This window comes from Lacerta agilis, chromosome 13 (genome assembly GCF_009819535.1).
Source record: "Lacerta agilis isolate rLacAgi1 chromosome 13, rLacAgi1.pri, whole genome shotgun sequence".
NCBI classification, from domain to species: domain Eukaryota; kingdom Metazoa; phylum Chordata; class Lepidosauria; order Squamata; family Lacertidae; genus Lacerta; species Lacerta agilis.
The window spans coordinates 45,542,850-45,561,263 of record NC_046324.1 but is presented as its reverse complement, the minus strand read 5'-3'; the positions used below and the strand labels follow the sequence as shown (position 1 = coordinate 45,561,263).

The window sequence follows — 18,414 nt, the reverse complement described above, 5'->3', positions numbered from 1 at the left end:
CTCTGCAGTTCATATGAAGAGGGTGGAGTTGGCACAATGCTGGGCTGGATTTAAACCTCTCTGCCCATCTAGGGATGCCACGTTACTCGCTGCTGATTTCGTCCCTGCAGGCAAAACTGGTGTGTTGGGTGTACCCAAAATTGCTTTGGTGGGGCAGGGGGCGGGGTTCAGACACAGGCTATGGGTTATAAGCTCAGCACCCCTGCCCTAGCACCTTGGTAACAGAATGCTTGAAACGGTCCTCGGGACACACTTGTTAGTCCCGAGACAACTACAACAGGCCTGAGCTGGCAACCCAAGTGACCCTAGTTCAAATTACTTTGCCAGGGATGGCAGGTCACCCTACGGGCTTCCAAAGCAGGCCAGGAACCACCTGGTGTTCAGTAGTTTTGAATGCCGCTCGCCACCGACGTGAGCGAGGGGTTGGATGCACTGGCAGGGCTCACGTCATAGCCCAGCTTCTTCATGTCCTTGGTCACTACGTTGAAGGAGAGGGTGACGAAGCCTTGGGAGCGAACCCGGGTCACTGGAAGAAGACCAAAGGAAATGAAATACAAATCAGCCAGAGTTTATTTCACTCTTAAAATAAAATAAAAATAATTTATTACTTCTACCCCGCCCATCTGGCCAGGCCTCCCCAGCCAATCTGGGAAGCTCCCAACAGAATATTAAAAACATGATAAAACATTAAAAACTTCCCTAAACAGGGCTGCCTTCAGATGTCTTCTAAAAGTCAGATAGTTGTTTATTTCCTTGACATCTGATGAGAGGGCGTTCCACAGGGCGGGCGCCACCACCGAGAAGGCCCTCTGCCTGGTTCCCTGTAACCTCACTTCTCGCAGGGAGGGAACTGCCAGAAGGCCCTCGGAGCTGGACCTCAGTGTCCGGGCTGAACGATGGGGGTGGAGATGCTCCTTCAGGTATACTGGGCCGAGGCCGTAAAATGGTCATTAAGATCGAAGAACGGTGGTTCGACGTGTTCCTTTTCTGAATGCAACTGCATTTAGAAAGCACTTGAAAAATTCAGTGTGGGGGAGAGTGAGTGCTGCCTCTCTGGAAGAGGTTACACATTCATTGGCCCCCTACTAACCCTGGACGTCTTCCCTTGGCAATGCATATTTATTTGCAGATATAGCACAGCCTGCTTTGGAATCACAGAATGGTAGAATTAGAAGGGATCTCGAGATTCATCTTGCCCAACCCCCTGCACATTTCTCCTTTATTTGCAGTCCCCCTCCCTCCCTAAAGCCCTCCCAGCTTCAGGGTATATGTATAAACCAAACCAGATGTTGTCTTCTGCACCTCCACCATGGAACACCTCCCAATTGGGACTCTTCCCCCCCCCCCAATACCAAAAGAATTATCCGGTGCCAACACCTTCTGCAGGAGGAGGAGCAGCTCTGAAAATGACTGCATCTTGAATTGGGGCAATGTTTCAAGCTCGGTGGGGATGCAGGTGGCACTGTGGGTTAAACCACAGAGCCTAGGGCTTGCTGATCAGTAGGTCGGCGGTTCGAATCCCCGCAATGGGGTGAGCTCCCGTTGCTCGGTCCCTGCTCCTGCCAACCTAGCAGTTCAAAAGCACGTCAAAGTGCAAGTGGATAAATAGGTACCGCTCTGGCGGGAAGGTAAACAGAATGTCTGTGCACTGCTCTGGTTTGCCAGAAGTGGCTTATGCTGGCCACATGACCCGGAAGCTGTACACTGGCTCCCCCGGCCTATAGAGCGAGATGAGCGCCGCAACCCCAGAGTCGTCCGTGACTGGACCTCTAATGGTCAGGGGTCCCTTACCTTTACCTTCAAGCTCGGCATTTGCTACTGCTCTTTAGGGGCCAGGCTCTGCCTGTGATTCCACCTCTGCAGGGCCTGGCGTGCAGATAACGTTCATCCCATCCAAGGGGTGTTCCCTCCCCAAGCACTTGCCTTCTCGGCCTTCTCCCTGCGCTACGACCTTGGGGTCCGTGAACTCTGGGCGTCTTCCCATAAGCCAGCTGAGAGAAAGAGAAAGTTCTTGGGTCATCAAGGCAGCCTTACATTTCACTGGATCCGAACCACCCCGTAACCTAAACCTGTCAAATGTTACTGCGGCCCCCAAATCTCACAATCCCAGAGTCTCCTTCACAAGTTCAACCAGCCACAAACGTGCCCAGACTTTGTTGGAAGCCACATAGCAAAGTGCTTTAAACAAGGGGTGGAGAAACTGACTCTCTGGAAGTGGTTGGACCACAACTCTTCTCATCACTGACCTTTGGCCTTGCGGGCCAGGGCTGATGGGAGCTGTAGTCTAACGCCTGGAGGGGTACAGGTTCCCCACTCCTAGTCTACAGTGAGTGGCAGGGTGGATAAAAACCAATGATCTTAAAAAAAAATCAAATCAAATTTAAAAAAAATTGGTTTTTTAAATTTAAATCAGATTTCAAAAATAAAATGCTTTTGGAGGGAAAATATTTCTAAAGATAGTTTTCTATTTAAGTTACATTACAGTCCAAAGACTATAAGGAAACAAGGATTTGTTTTAAGTTTTTCATGTGTGCTAAAACTCAGTCTAAGTTTTTTTTAAAAAAATTGTTTAACCACATCAGTTAACAAACATGGATACATATGCTACAATGTTATTGTTTTGGTTAAATAAATGGTTTAAATTGTTATTAAGGAAATGATTCTTCTTCTCCTTCCAATAAAGTGCAGCAGAAAAGTTGTCCAAATATAAACAGTTAACTTATTAAACCTCACAATAATTCCATAATTACCTGTCTATGTATTTCTAATAGTATAACCAAATCAGTAATTTTTGATATAGCTGTAAAAACTACTGTGAAAATTTATTATTCCAAAAACGAAACCTTCATCTGGTTGTAAATATTATACCAGCAAGAATGACTATTTCCGGAAAAAAAAGATTTAAAACTTACTGACTAGTGATTTAAATCAATTTGATTTAAATCAAATCCACCCTGATAAGTGGCAGGAGCCCTCCACTTTTTCAGGTGGGGAAATGACCCTTTGCTTCCTTATTCTTACTAGGCCCCTGGCGAATTTTCCTTTGCCACAGCTGGTTTGAACTCCCTCCTGTGCCTTGTCCCTAGCCCAGGCCAACAGTGTCTTGTTTACAATGTACAGGGATCGAGCCCCTCCTGTGCAACACGCAGCGAGGAAAGTGTTAGCAGTTGTGTGCATGCAAGTGTGGTTAGGGAGAAGCTGCAAGCCGCGGGCAGGCTGTGCCGGGGGCCGGTTTGTACAAGTTTGTCTGTTCGGTTCAAATATCAAATTGCATAGGGCCCTCGTTTGTGTGGCTTGCTCCCTAAATATTAAATAGACGATTTGCACATAAAGGGCACCTATGTGCAATCAAGCTGTTACATTTGCAAGCCGTCTAATTGGTGGCAGGGAGGTCATATGCTACCCCAGCAGCCAAAGGTGACTTGGGACAGCAGTGTGGACAAGTGAACCAAGTAAACTGAGATGATGCCCACTGGAACCTAATGATTCCAAGACATGTATATTAAAAAAAAACCCCACTTCCCTGTAAATATTCACCCACATCGTACGCATTCTTCAGTACCTTGTAAACTTCTGCAGCTTGGATGTCGATTCAGGAACGAACATTGGGATGGTCCTCCTGTGCCTGAAACAGAATTTTGGATATCCAAATCTAGTAGCTTAACCAATTAGAAAAGATCCAGAAAGGAAAGATTCAGAAATTCAGCGCTTTCTGCACCCCACCGAAGCCAAAAAAAACAAAACCTCACGTACCCCTTGGTAGAAAGAAAAAGGATTTGATGTTTTGTGGAGACAATAATGAACAAGGCTGAAATAACGTTGCAGTGAAGCACTGCGCGGGGTGGGGTGGGGGACTGGGACCTATTCTTTAAGGAAATAATGGTTATGTCATCTCAGTGACCCACCCCCAAAGGCTCTGCTGAGAGATCAGCTCCTCTTTGGCCGACTTCCCATAATCCAGCGGTAGCTTCCGTCTCATGCTCTGGACGCCGGTTTTCAAGACTGCAAGAATATATTTGTATCTCTCTCTCTTTTGAAATTGTTATATATTGGAAACCAATAAAACTGTATTTTTTAAAAGAAGACGAAGAAGAAGAGTGCAACGGCTTAAGGCAACAACGTTCAAACTTGAGTCAAGGAGTGTGACTATGAACTCACCTCCCCGGGGTGAAAGGAATGTGAACCGCTCCATAGCCTCGGACCACGTCATTCCCAAAAATATCAGGGCCGTACACGCTTAGGACTATCTGAGGCCCTTGAGAGAAAAGAAAAGGACCATCAACCTAAGGGTGCTGTGATGGATTTGGTCCTCTTCTCGTCTTGCTGGCTAAGAAACAATGCCTTATGAGGAACGGCTTAGGGAGCTGGGTATGTTTAGCCTGGAGAAGAGACGGTTAAGGGGTGATATGATAGCCATGTTCAAATATATAAAAGGATGTCTTATAGAGGAGGGTGAAAGGTTGTTTTCTGCTGCTCCAGAGAAGCGGACACGGGGCAATGGATTCAAACTACAAGAAAGAAGATTCCACCTAAACATTAGGAAGAACTTCCTGACAGTGAGAGCTGTTCGGCAGTGGAATTTGCTACCAAGGAGTGTGGTGGAGTCTCCTTCTTTGGAGGTCTTTAAGCAGAGGCTTGACAGCCATCTGTCAGGAATGCTTTGATGGTGTTTCCTGCTTGGCAGGGGGTTGGACTGGGTGGCCCTTGTGGTCTCTTCCAACTCTATGATTCTACCAGCATCCCACTGTGTTTTCTGTACCAGCTGCAGGTGCATGGATGAAGCTTGGTGGGAGAGCAGCCCTGAAGTTGTATCACTCAGCTTCAGTGACTAATAATTCCTGCCAGATAAACAGGTGGCGGGACGAGGGTGGCGCTGTGGGTTAAACCACAGAATGCCCGCGACAGGGTGAGCTCCCGTTGCTCGGTCCCAGCTCCTGCCAACCTAGCAGTTCAAAAGCACGTCAAAAGTGCAAGTAGATAAATAGGTACCGCTCCGGCGGGAAGGTTAACGGTGTTTCCGTGCGCTGCTCTGGTTCGCCAGAAGTGGCTTAGTCATGCTGGCCACATGACCCGGAAGCTGTACACCGGCTCCCTCGGCCAGTAACGTGAGATGAGCGCCGCAACCCCAGAGTCGGACATGAATGGACCTAATGGTCAGGGGTCCCTTTACCTTTAAACAGGTGGCCAGGTGTCTCCCCACCCTCCTCCTGCCCCCAGGGCAAAGTAGCTCAGTCGACACAAAGCGACAGGCTGGCCCGTTTTATTTTGTTATTTCTGGAGTTGTGACAGGCGTAAGGCTCCAGATTCTCCAACTATTCCTTTGAGGTGAGGCGTTTTGGGTTGTAAGGGGAAGAAGACCACTTTGCCAAGCATGTATGGTCTCAGGCCTTCTTAACAGGCATGGCTGAAAAGAAGCATAGCTGGTGGAATCACAGAATGGTAGCATTGTGGAGTTGGAAGGGGACCCTAAGGGTCATCTAGTCCAACCCCTGGCATTGCAGGAAGGTTCCTCCCTCAGTGGATTCAGTTCTTGCCAGTCTTGATGGAGAGGGAAGGACACCCAAAATGTACCTATATGCAGGACTCTCCTCTGCAGTCCCTCTTTGCCCTTCTCTGTAACTAGTAAAAGCAGAATAACTAACCCAAGCTATTTGTTAAGTGTTAAAAGGCGCTAAGTTTTCAGCATTCGTGGCAAGCACTTGCTTGGCGCAGAATTTCGGTTGCCTCACTGCAGAATTCTGAGATCTTTTTCAGGACAGAAAACACCCTCTTCCCTTCCCATTTTATTAAGCAGAAGGGATCGAAAGGCCTGATCCATCCATTCTGTCTTTCCTTTCAGAAACCTGAAGCCTCGCTAAGGGCTACTAGAACCCTCCATATCTGTTGTATTCCAAATCTCTCTTCTAACATGCATGCACCAAACTTGGGAGACCAGTCTGAGCACCTCAACCACCCTTTTCCTGTTGGTGGTTTTCAAGCTCCAAGACCCTCTTGCTTCACTTTACTTACAGCCAAAGGGATTCGTGCTCTTGAAGGTGATGTCAATGGGGAAATTCCATACCAGGTCTTGCGGGGCGACTCTGTTTTTAGAAGTGATCTGCGAGATTCCTTCTTCCAAACCCTATAAGGAAAAGGGAGGCTGGAATCAGACCTTTTCTTTTCACATAATATTTCCATTCTGATTTTGGAAGGAGATTCCAAAGATCAGAGGAACACAACCACAGGTCTTCCTGAAAAAACTGAATAGGTTCACAAAAACAGCATGTGACTGATAGAAAACAGAAATGCCCACAACACTATCCAGGTGAAAAAGTGGCATTATCAGAGTTCAGAAACCAGAGGCACTACCCAATCCCTGAGCTAGGAAATGGTATTCAACAGGTGTAGCAATGCACACACATTTTGGAATAGATCTATTTGGTCCAGCATAAAGGTAAAGGGACCCCTGCCCATTAGGTCCAAGTCGCAGACGACTCTGGGGTTGTGGTGCTCATCTCGCTTTATTGGCCGAGGGAGCCGGCGTACAGCTTCCGGGTCATGTGGCCAGCATGACTAAGCCGCTTCTGGCGAACCAGAACAGCACATGGAAACGCTGTTTACCTTCCCGCCGGAGCGGTACCTATTTATCTACTTGCACTTTGACGTGCTTTCGAACTGCTAGGTGGGCAGGAGCAGGGATCGAGCAACAGGATTGCGGGGATTCGAACCGCCAACCTTCTGATCAGCAAGCCCTAGGCTCTGTGGTTTAACCCACAGCGCCACCCGGAGGCCTCTGGGAAAATTACATGGACCTGAACCTGCCTGCTGCCTCTTGAATTTGGCAATCAAGGGTACACCCTGATAACGGATATTCTGTTTAACTGTTGTGCATGCTGATTCCTTTTCTGTGGCTTTAAAGCACAGGAAAGCCAAATGGATGGATTCGATGCAAGCGGTCCAGAAAAACAGCTGGGCTGGCCTTTTTTCGAACAGAGGAGGACACGGTTAAGGAAAGAGCAAGATGACCGCAGAAAGACTTACTGAAGTAGGGGCCCAGTCGTAACCGTACACGAAGCAGTACTTGCAGTAGAGGTCGTCAAACTCCGGGAACTGGGAAGAAAAAGTGCGCTCAATCTTTCCATACAGCTCCCTCTATTCATCCTGATGTGTGGGGGTTTGCCGAATGCAGCGCTTGGGCCGGGGCTCCCATGCATTGAAGAGCTGCAGCAACAGAAGCTTTCGCCACAAAGTGCAACGATTGGGAGGCTTGTCTCACTTTTGCTCAGGCCAGGCAATGCAACGCAGCAACTTGTCTTCATTTCTTACTCTGCCACCAGCACTCTTTTAAATGGAAAACCAGCTCCAGCTTAAGGATGCCGGAGGCAAAGAACTGGGGAACCCATAGACATACCTGCTGACACCCCAAATCATCCCCCCCTTTCCCATGCAAGGTTCTTCACACTTTCACACCTGCACTCTAAGGCAGAAATCCAACCAGTCAAGCTTCCCTTGCTGTTCACCACTCTGATATTTTGTCACGAGAGGGTTTCGTGCAAGTGCCATTTATACCTATAGGCTACATGCAAGGATGACAATGTCCGCCAATTGCTGCACCTGTGGGATTTGTGCCTGCCCCGCAGCTAACTAATGCACAGAAGCAAGAGAAACTGGCATTTCTAATTACAGACGTAGGTGGTGAAAATCCAATGCAATACCCCACCCCAACCCGATTTCTATGAGCAGCTTGCACCTGTTGGATTTCTGCCTGTTGCGCTGCTTGCAATAGGGAGATGGAAGCACGGGGAGAAAACATAGCCAGGCTCTCTCTTTATGTGACAAGGCACAACAGCAGGCTGAGTGGAAAACGGGGCGCGGGAATAAAGAAAGGTCGCAACCCCTCTGTCCGACTTGGTTCTGCCCAAGGCCTGGGGGTACAGAAGAGGCGGGAGATACCACGGCGACCGCCTGGAGGGGTGATAGAGACGAAGAACGCGTTTTCCTTCTCTAGCCCGGCCCCCCGTTTCTTCAGCGGGGCAAAAGCAGCCCCTGCACGCCCCCGGCTCACCTGCGCGCTCTCGATCTGCCCATTGACCATGAGAAGGAAAACGGTGGGGCTAGCGGAGGCCGCCGCCATCGGGGCCTCGCAGGCGCCGGGAGAGGGCCCGTTGCTAAAGGCCGCGTCTCTGGCCCTCCTTAGCAACGGCGGACGGCGCGGCGCGTGGGCCAATCTTCGTTACGCGCCTCCCTTTCGGAACGCGAAGGGGCGGGGCCAAGGCTGCCCTAGAACGTTGGGTTGCTGAATCGGAAGCTGCTTGGGAGGGAGGACTCCGCTCTCGGTCACAAGGCGATAATGATGCGCTATGAATGAAATAGCGCTAATATAGTATAGCGTGGAGCAGGCACAGGCAAACTCCGGCCCTCCAGATGTTTGGGACTACAATTCCCATCATCCCCGACCACTGGTCCTGTTTGCTAAGGATGATGGGAATTGTAGTCCCAAACATCTGGAGGGCCAGAGTTTGCCTCTGCTTGGCGTACTGTAGTGTTATTCATTGCAACGGTTGCAAAGCAGCAACAAAAACGGCTAGCAAGAGCTGTAATAGCAATAATAATAATAATAATAATAACCAGAAGTTATATAATAATAAACATGATAAATTAGAACGATAATGTGCTTTCATTGTGATAGCGACTGTAAAAAATGTGATTCTGAATTTGTTTGTTTTATATTGTGATTTTTTTAAAATATTGGACCAGATTGTTACTATTAATGTTTGATGTTTTATTACGTTTTTATGTGCATTGGAAGCTGCCCAGAGCGGCTGGGGCAACCAAGCCAGATGGGCGGGGTATGTATAATAAAATATTATTGTTATATTACTGCTATAGGCATGCTGAATGCAGCAGCAAAACCGGACTCCTTCGTCTGCCCCAGCTGCAACAAAACATGTCTCTCCTGAGGAGTGCATGCTTCTCTCCCGATTTTTCCCCTCACAGCAACCTTGTGAAGTAGGAGGTTAGGCTGAGAGATGGTGATTGGATAAAGGCTACTTGGGTGACCTTCATGGCTGTGTGGGAATTTGAACCCTGGTCTCCCAGGTCCTAAACTTGGCGCACTTAACACTAATGATACTGGTTTTTTCTTTTTAAAAAAAGTAATAATAATAATACGTTATGATGATGATAATAATGATAATAACTGAAATAACAGGACAAAATAAGAAAATAAAAAATAAAAAAAATCCTTCCAGTAGCACCTTGTTCTTGGTATGAGCTTTCGTGTGCATGCACACTTTTTTATTTTTTATTTTTTGTTTTGACTATAGCAGACCAACACGGCTACCTACCTGTAACTGAAATAACAGGGTGATGATTTGAATACTGTGGTGTTATTACAACAATCTGCTGCTGCCGTCACGTTTTTTTCTTCTAGAGAACACTTTTCTAGTGGTTGGTCACAATATGCGCCAACCTGGCGCCCTCCTGGTGCTTTGATGGAAGATTGAGGACAGATAAAAGGAAGGACCTTTTCACGCAGTGCATGGTTAAACTCTGGAACTCACTCCTGCAGGAAGCCACCAATTTGGATGGCTTTAAAAGAGGATTGGACTAATTCCTGGGGGAGAAGGCTGTCAGTGTCTACTAGCTCTGCTATGCTCTGACTCCGGAGTTGGAGGCAGCAGTGCCCCTGAATCCCAGTTTCTGGAAACCGCAGGAGGGGAGAGTTGCTCTTGTGCTCAGATTCTGCTTGCAGGTTTCCCAGCGGCATGTGGTTGACCCCCGTGAGAACTGGATACTGGACTAAATAATGCTGGCAGCTGCTGATGGGTGTCGTAGTCTAGAACAGCTGAAGGGGGTGGGTTGTCACAGGCTACCTTTATGGAATAACTTCCCTTGCCCCTAAAGGTAAAGGTAAAGGTAAAGGTAAAGGGACCCCTGACCGTTAGGTCCAGTCACAGCCGACTCTAGGGTTGCGGCACTCATCTCGCTTTATTGGCCGAGGGAGCCGGCGTACAGCTTCCGGGTCATGTGACCAGCATGACTAAGCCGCTTCTGGCGAACCAGAGCAGCGCATGGAAACGCCGTTTACCTTCCCGCCGGAGCGGTACCTATTTATCTACTTGCACTTTGACATGCTTTCGAACTGCTAGGTGGGCTGGAGCTGGGACCGAGCAACGGGAGCTCACCCTGTCACGGGGATTCGAACCGCCGGCCTTCTGAACGGCAAAAGCCCAAGGCTCAGTGGTTTAGAGCACAGCACCACCCCCGTCCCCATTTAGATGTCCCCGTTTAATTATTGCTAGCTGCAAATCGGAGAGTTCTTGAGATACAACAGATAGAACTGATCTGTTTTCATCAGAAATCAGCCTGGTCTCTTGCAACTGGGGACGGCACCCCCCCCCCCCTGCAGCGGTGTCCCAACAACACCATCCTGAGAGTGACAACGTAGCTCTGATCTTCACCAGGCTCTGGTGCCTGCTTGGATCAAGCTGAAGGATCCTGGGAAATGTAGTTTGTTAAGGCTACTGAGAGTTGCTAGGAGACCCTGCACAGAGCTACAGTTCCCAGCACCCTTAACACACTACAGTTCCCGGGATTCTTTGGAGCAGCAGTCCTCCAACCTTTCCCTCTGGGCCACACTTTCAGAATAATTCTTTTCTCGTGCCACGCCATTGTTTTTTTATCGATCAGAAATACATTGGAAAACAAATGAATCTTCTCTCTGTTTCAATGGCAATTCTGGATCACGACTAAGATTGTCCTCGGCACCGCTCTCATTTTGAAAAGACATCTATCTATATTCTGCAAATAAAATACTACAGTGAAATATTTAAATGTTCCTTCAATTGTCCTTGAATCTTCCTGCCACACCGGCGTGGTTTGCCACACCCTTTGAAAAACCACTGCTTTTGGGGAAGCCATGACTAATGTTAAAATGGTATATTAGTGCTTTAAAGCACAGTGTGGATGTGACATAGAAATAATTTCAAATCAATTAGATGACGGTGATTTTAAACAAACAACCAGCTCTTTTGCTCGCCACCAGCAATTTTTTGGGGGGTGGGGGGGGTGGGGAAGCAGTGTCTCCTTCACGTAGAAAATGAGGACCCTTCAGGCCTCCCACCAGGCTTGACCATTGTGCATGCTGGCCGTGGCTGATCGGAGACCAGCAAGAGTTGAAGGCCACCAAAGCAGGATTGAAGCCAGCCAAGTGTCTGTCTTTGGTCCCCTGTGAGCAACAACTAATTAGCTTCATTCCATACCATTATGCTTGTAATGAAAACCTGGAGTGGGACCAAGTTTATATATATATATATATATATATATATATATAATCTTAAAAAGGGAAAAGCTCAAAAGAAAGAATCCACAGGGAGCTGGTTCAACCGTGCCCCAGTTCCTGCTCTATGTCTGTGACCTAAAAATTGTGCAATTCCTTTTGGCCAATGTTGAAAACTTTCTTCTGTCTCTTTACACTGAACCATAGATGAGCGGCAGAGCATCTGCTCTGGATACAGAAGGTTCCAGGTTCACTCTCACGTACCACCGGGTAAGACTCAGATGCCGGAAAGCCCAGAGAGCTGCTGCCAGTCAGTGTAGACAGCACTGTGCTAAATAGACCAGTGGCCTGACTGAACAGATAAGGCAGCTTCCCATGTTCCTAAACTCTGCCCCTTGTCAGCAGCATGGATAGCTCACTCAGAGCATGATGCTGATAATGCCAAGGTTGCAGGTTCGATCCCGGGACAGTTGCATATTCCTGCGTTGCAGAGGGTGGGACTAGATGATCACCTGGGTCCCTTCTAACTCTACAATTCTACTTGTGCAGGTATAGTTTGTTGAGGTTTCTGGTTATTTGTACCCTTAAGTATCTGTATTTGGTGCCGCAAAGTTTTTTAAATCTGTGTGATATTGCTGAATCCTTTTAGAATTTGAGCGGTGTGTGTGTTGAAACACATACCCTCAAATTTTGCAAAATTCACCTGCAGCCCCCCCCCCCAATTGTGAATGTGTTGAATTCTTTGGTTAGGGTGATTGCTGTGCTTCTGGGGTCTGGCGTCACGACCATCATCTTCGAAGAGCCCTAGTTTATAAGCTTTGCCTTTAATTACCACTCCCTTGATATTAGGGGACCAAGTCTACAATTCTATGAATTGAAGAGGTCGTTGGACTACAACTCCCATCATCCCTCACGATTGGTTGCACTGGCTGGGAGCTGGAGTCTGAAACCTCTGGAAGAGGTCCAGAGGTCCTTTGCTCTATCCCTAGTTTATGTGGGTGGCGCTGTGGGTTAAACCACAGAGCCTAGGGCTTGCCGATCAGAAGGTCGGTGGTTCAAATCCCTGCGATGGGGTGAGCTCCCGTTGTTCGGTCCTTGCTCCTGCCAACCTAGCAGTTCGAAAGCATGTCAAAAGTGCAAGTAGATAAATAGGAACCGCTCCGGCGGGAAGGTAAATGGCATTTCCGTGTGCTTCACTGGTTCGCCAGAAGCGGCTTAGTCATGCTGGCCACATGACCCAGAAGCTGTTTGCGGACAAACGCAGGCTCCCTCGGCCTATAGAGCGAGATGAGCACTGCAACCCCAGAGTCGGGCACGACTGGACCTAACAATCAGGGGTCCCTTTACCTTTACAGTACCTTTAGTTTATGTGCAAGGCTGCCTTGCATACAGGAATAAATCAAAGCCTTCTCTGGGGAGAAAGTGAGCACGATTCATCCTAATTCTTTCTGTTAAATAAAGAGAGAGAGAGAGAGAGACCTATTTGTCTGAACTCTGGCCCCTCTTTGGAACAGTCGGATATGAAGACGCGCCGTCTGTCCTCACTGTTAATTAATGACTCATCCCGGCATCAAAAGCAGGAAGCTTTTGACAGGTGGATGGTGCTGTTTCAGGGACATCCAATTCATCTTTTAGGAGGACACAGGTGGACACACACACACACAAACACACACACACACACACACACAGAGTTTTGGAACTCGATAAAAGAACAGTCCTTGTAAGAATATGAGAAGAACCCTGTACCTGGATCAGGCCCATCTAGTCCAGCATCCTGTCCTCACAGTGGCCAAAGAGATGCCTGGGAAGCCTGCAAGCAGGACCACAGCAGTTTGGAGTCACTTTGCAAAAGCTAAATTTCTGATTGTGTTGACTAAAAAATCCCCCCCCCCCGCTTTTCTTTTGGTCAAGTGGAAAACACGAGCTTCCCAAACAAACATGGGCAAAGCTGTAATTCAATTAAAAGCAGCCTTTAATCTCTAAACGTGCCTAATATTTGCACAAAGGTTTCAGGAGGAATAATTAAATAAAGCTTCATCCGTTAAACCTGGCCCGACAAAGCTTTTGAGGCAGGGATGTGTCTTAATGACTCAGAGATGTCTGCTTTTCTCTCTTTCTCTCTCAGAGGCCTTCCTCAGGGCTCTTTAAAAAAGAGGGAGGGGAACAATATCCTTCGGATTTGCAGCAGGTGAAAGAGACAAGCTCCGTGGTGTGGTGTAGAGGTTAGAGGGGCAGGATCAAACCACTGAAACTCACTCGTGTGACTTGGAGCCTGTCAATCTTCTTTAGCCTAACTTACCTGTCAGGGATGTTGTGAGGGTTAAAACGGGGAGGGAGGAAAACACTTTTTGTGCCGCTTTGAGCTCCTTGGTGGAAAGGTGGGATAAAAAGGTAAAGGTAAAGGACCCCTGACAGTTAAGTCCAGTCGCGAACGACTCTAGGGTTGCGGTGCTCATCTCGCGTTACTGGCTGAGGGAGCCGGCGTAAAGCTTCCGGGTCATGTGGCCAGCACGACAAAGCCGCTTCTGGCGAACCAGAGCTGCGCACGGAAACGCCGTTTACCTTCCAGACGTAGCCGGACCCTATTTATCTACTTGCACTTTGACGTGCTTTCGAACTGCTAGGTTGTTTAGAGCGCAGCGCCACCCTTGTCCCTTTGGAAAGGTAGGATATGCTATAATTAATACTATTCCTGCATTGCAGAGGGTTGGACTGGATGATCCTCAGGGTCTGAAGAGCTTCCAAGTAGGGTAGGCAGGTGGTGACCTGTCTCTTGCTTCACCTCGGCAAGATCTGGCACTCAGGTAGACTGCATCTGTACACAGAGGCTCTGTACATTCAAGGTTGCATTGCTGGATATAGTTGTAGATTGGTTGGCTGAAACTCTGGGTTAAATCCACTTTCGGTTCACTATTGATGTTCGAAATGTTGCGGGGAGGGGCAACCTGTGGCACTCTAAATGTTCCTGGACTACAGTTCCCATTCTCTTTAATCACTGACCATTCTGGCTGGGACCGATGGGATTTGGAGTCCAACAACATCTGGAGGGCCCTCTTAGATGAACTAATAATAATAATAATAATAATAATAATAATAATAATAATAATTTATTTATACCCCCGCCCATCTGGGCTGCTTCCAACAGAACATTAAAATGCAATAATCTATTAAACATTAAAAGCTTCCCTAAACAGGGCTGCCTTCAGATGTTTTCTAAATGTCAGGTAGTTGATTATCTCTTTGACATCTGGTGGGAGGGAGTTCCACAGGGCTGGTGCCACTACCGAGAAGGCCCTCTGCCTGGTTCCCTGTAACTTGGCTTCTCGTAGTGAGGGAACTGCCAGAAGGCCCTCAGCACTGGACCTCAGTGTGCGGGCAGAATGATGGGGTGGGAGCATCCCTGAAATGTCCCCTTGCAAGCATCCCTGTTGCCCTCTTCTGCCGCATAATCCGGCAGATTGGCAGCGGATTCAAAATGTCAGCACGTTCTTGAGCAGACAGAAACCTGCTCTTGCTCCCCCTGAATATATTACTGATAACCATCTTGCCTCCCAAAGTCATTTGCGCTACAAAGAATGCAAAGTGTTTGCTTACCACACAGTCATAAGGATTGTCATCTTGAGGACCAAACTAGACGTGGCATGAGTGATTTGTGAGTAGAATCTCCTGGTGTATTTTTTTAAAATATTATTTAATGTGTCAACTGGGCACCATTTTCCTTATTAAGCACACCCCACGCCTCCAAATTGCTAGCACCCCACACATCAACATGTATCCTATAGGTTTTTGGAAGCTTGGGAAGGGCAAATTTTATACCGTTGTCACACCAGAGAACCAGGGAACCGTTCTTCTGCTCGTTTACACCGGCTTGGCTTTGCGTTAATTACGATCTGGGCCCATATTGGCCCTTTCTTTAATCCTTCACAAATATCACCGGAAAGCTGAATCAGTGCCAACAACAGAGACCTGGATGAATCATGTCTGGGAGATGGCGCTCTTGGATCATATTACACAGAGGTAGAGGGCTGTCAGCGGCATGTCAGAAAAGGGATAGGTTTGGGGAGATTTTTCGTTTTCTTTCTTCTCTTTCATAAACAAAGGGCGGCATCTTTTATACGCCACGGTCTCTCAAGCTCCGTTGTGGAGGGGCTACACGGGGGCTCATTGAAAGCGGGGTTAGAAGCGAGGCGTAGGGTCCTTGCGTCTCCAAATGCGCAACAGCAGAGCGCCCACCGTGTTACAGACATCACATTATGTCTGCACGGTGCTTTGCTTCGCGCAGGCTTGTAACCAAAACCATTTTGTGTGGTCATATCTGCGGTTTGTTATGTTCCACGAAAACGATCACAATTACTTTAGAATCAACAAACATTTTAAAACCACAGATTGAGAAGGAGGGGAACCGCTGCTGATGGCACAGGTGCTAGCCAGTTCGTACTGCTTCCATTGGGCTCCTTCCCATTCGTAGGAAAATGAGTGTTGCCAACATGGTGCCTCCCAGTGGCGTAGGAAGGGGGGCGAAGGGGGCGGGGCGACCCGGGTTCCAGGCTGGAGGGGGTGACACTCTGGGCGCCCTCCTGGTGCGACACCCAAGCCAAGCGTCACTTTTCCCCGGCATCCGCGGGGCTCGCAAACCTGCTCGGACCTGCCCCTCGCCTCAGCCCGAGCCGGAAATAGCAAAGCACGCACTGAGCAGGTTAGCCGTCGGTGTGTGCTTTGCTGCTTGGGCTGCGGGCAGAGGCGAGCGGCAGGCCAAGCCCCGCCCCTCCCCTCCGCCCGCAGCCCGAGCGGGAAGGAACGAAGCAAAGCGCCGAGCTCGGCGCTTTGCTTCGTTCCTTCCCGCTCGGGCTGCGGGCGGAGGGGAGGGGCGGGCTTCTCTTGGGCCACTGACGGCCCTCCCTGGCTCACCTCCGCTCGGTAGAACGCATTGCGCAGCGTCGCTACGCATGCGTCGAACGTAGCGACGTTGCGCATGCGCGCTACCGAGTGACTCCACCCCCGGGTTTGCCGCCCCGGGTGGCAAAGCGGCTTCCTTCGCCCCTGGTGCCAACGAAAGAGGTACCCCTGCTCAGCTCCTGTTTGTGCTGGCTCAGCCTCTCCTACATTGAGCAAGTTTCATGGGATGTCTGGATCTCTCTCCTCTCTTCTGAAAACAGAAGCACAAAGAACATGGCGGCGGTTGATGTACTGTAGGTGTCCCTCCCCCCCCAATTGATGAAGGCTTATGCCTGCACAGTTGTGAGGTTGTGCCTCTTTTTCTTCTCCTTTAAACGTGTCTACCATTTTTGTGGAATGCCACACTGCACGGCAGCCATTTTGTGTCACCTTGCACCTCCACACCCGCCATTTTGTGACTTTGTGGCACTTTTTCAGAACTCCCAATGTGTCCCCAAAATGTTGGCGACCCCTAGAAAATATTCCCCAAAAATTTGCATAACATTTTTCTTTGCATAACATTTCTCTTTGCACAACATTTTTCTTGTCAGAGTTCACAACAGGAAAAAAAAATGCCCTTGGTGAGGGTTCCATGAAACTGCCCCCATGGTTTTCCTTTCTTCACCCGAGATTGATTCTGGATGTTATTCATTTACTCCTGAGTCCAGTGAAGAAAAAAAAAAGCCCCAATCCTTAAATAATTTACTATTTATTTGTTTTTTGTTTTTTTTTCCTGTCAACTTCGGAAATCACTTTCATTACGTTCAGCCCTCGTTGTGCACTTTTAAAGTTCAGATTATTGCAACATTTAACCTGAATTCCATAAGAAAACAGACAGGGGGGAGAAAAAAAAGAAAGAAAATTAAAAACAAAAAAACAAAGAAAACTCATCACTTGAAAGAGATGTAAAATTAAAAAAAAAGAGGACAGATTCTGTACCCACAAGAAGAATGAATAACTTATTGTTATTGCACTGGCTACAATTCAGTAGTTATTTTGGTTTTCATCATTTCCTGTAGCAAGGACACCAAATTTAAAATAAAAAAAAATAAAAATTGAAAAAGCAAAAAGTGGAACTGTTAAGAGACATACCAAAATGTTAGCTAGGAGCTCAAGCCCAAAAGATGGCTGGTTGGGGAAAGTGGAGAAGAGAAAAAGGGAGAGGTATATTTGGGGCAAAAATGAGAGAGAACCCTAAGCACTGTAATGAAGCTTCCACTGAGAATCTAGCAATACACCACCCAGTTGAGAATCTGATGTTAATGCAAAAGAAAAGAAAAGACTATGTATCTGCTATAGGGTGAGAGGATAAACAGGTCCCCAATCCAGCTAAAGTTTATGGCAACAGAAGCAGCAGTTCTCAACGCACTTACTAGGAAATAACTCCGATTGAAACTCACGAAGGCTGAGGATTCTATACACACTTACCTGGGAGTAAGCCCCACTGAACTCAGTGGGGCTTACTTATGAGTAGGCATGCATAGCATTGCACTGCAAGTGGTTCTAATGCAGGTGAAAACCAGTCACGCTTAAAACGATGGGGAGCAAGTTAGCCGGTTTCAGCGGGAGTTAACTGGGGCTGACTTTAGTCGGATCAGGGCCACGGTGTCTACCTTTGGAGTAAACATCCATAGGGTTGGATCTGCGAGTTCCACTGGAAGCCACAAGAGGCTTCAATGGGACTTAAATGCGACTAACTGTAGCTGGATCAGGTCCAGTGTTCTCTATAAAAATATGTGCATTAGGAAGAGAAGAGTTCTCGTGTGAATGTTTACGTTGTGTTGTGTTTTGTGTTTGTGTGTGTGTGTTTTTTTTCCTTTTTATTTCTCAAATACATTATTTTCTATTTATAATAACTGCTGATATACAGACAATATACAACTTGCATCTCCTGGGCACTTTCACTTCCCGTGACAATTTCCCGTGCAATAATAAAAGGTGCCATTTCGAAAAAAGTCAAAAAAAGGTTTGTTTCTTTAAATCCTATTTTTTCCCCCTTTAAAAAAGATAAAACAAAGGCTCGAAACCCAAATCAATGTGATCGAGGCCACGCCGGGAGGTGGGGGTGGTTGGGGGGGGAGGGGGGAGGAAAAGAAAAATTGGAAAAGCCACTCCGTGTGCCGCTAGGAAAGGAAAAAAGAAAGAAATCTCCTTTCCTTACCCTGAACCTTGTTGATGCTTCTCTTTGATTTTGTTTTCTTTTTTAAAAAACAACTACA

General features: G+C 47.7%; 1 protein-coding gene across 1 annotated transcript; it reads right to left on the bottom strand.

Annotated features, from left to right (window-relative positions):
• Positions 1-351: 351 nt before the first annotated feature.
• B9D1 (B9 domain containing 1) lies at positions 352-8,183 on the bottom strand. Its single transcript, XM_033167759.1, has 7 exons — positions 8,045-8,183; positions 7,021-7,089; positions 6,010-6,121; positions 4,159-4,255; positions 3,563-3,625; positions 1,924-1,991; positions 352-526 (listed from the first exon to the last, which is right to left on the bottom strand). The coding sequence occupies exons 1-7, from the start codon at positions 8,111-8,113 to the stop codon at positions 381-383; spliced, it is 624 nt and encodes a 207-aa protein (XP_033023650.1). The 5' UTR covers positions 8,114-8,183; the 3' UTR covers positions 352-380.
• Positions 8,184-18,414: the final 10,231 nt, after the last annotated feature.

Coding starts and splice junctions, on each gene's coding strand:
- B9D1 (XM_033167759.1), bottom strand. CDS start 8,113: ATGGCGGCGGCCTCCGCTAGCCCCACCGTTTTCCTTCTCATGGTCAAT. Junction 1,992..3,562: donor AAGCTGCAGAAGTTTACAAG/GTACTGAAGAAT, acceptor TCTTTCTCTCAG/CTGGCTTATGGGAAGACGCC. Junction 527..1,923: donor GCAGGGAGAAGGCCGAGAAG/GCAAGTGCTTGG, acceptor GTCTTCTTCCAG/TGACCCGGGTTCGCTCCCAA.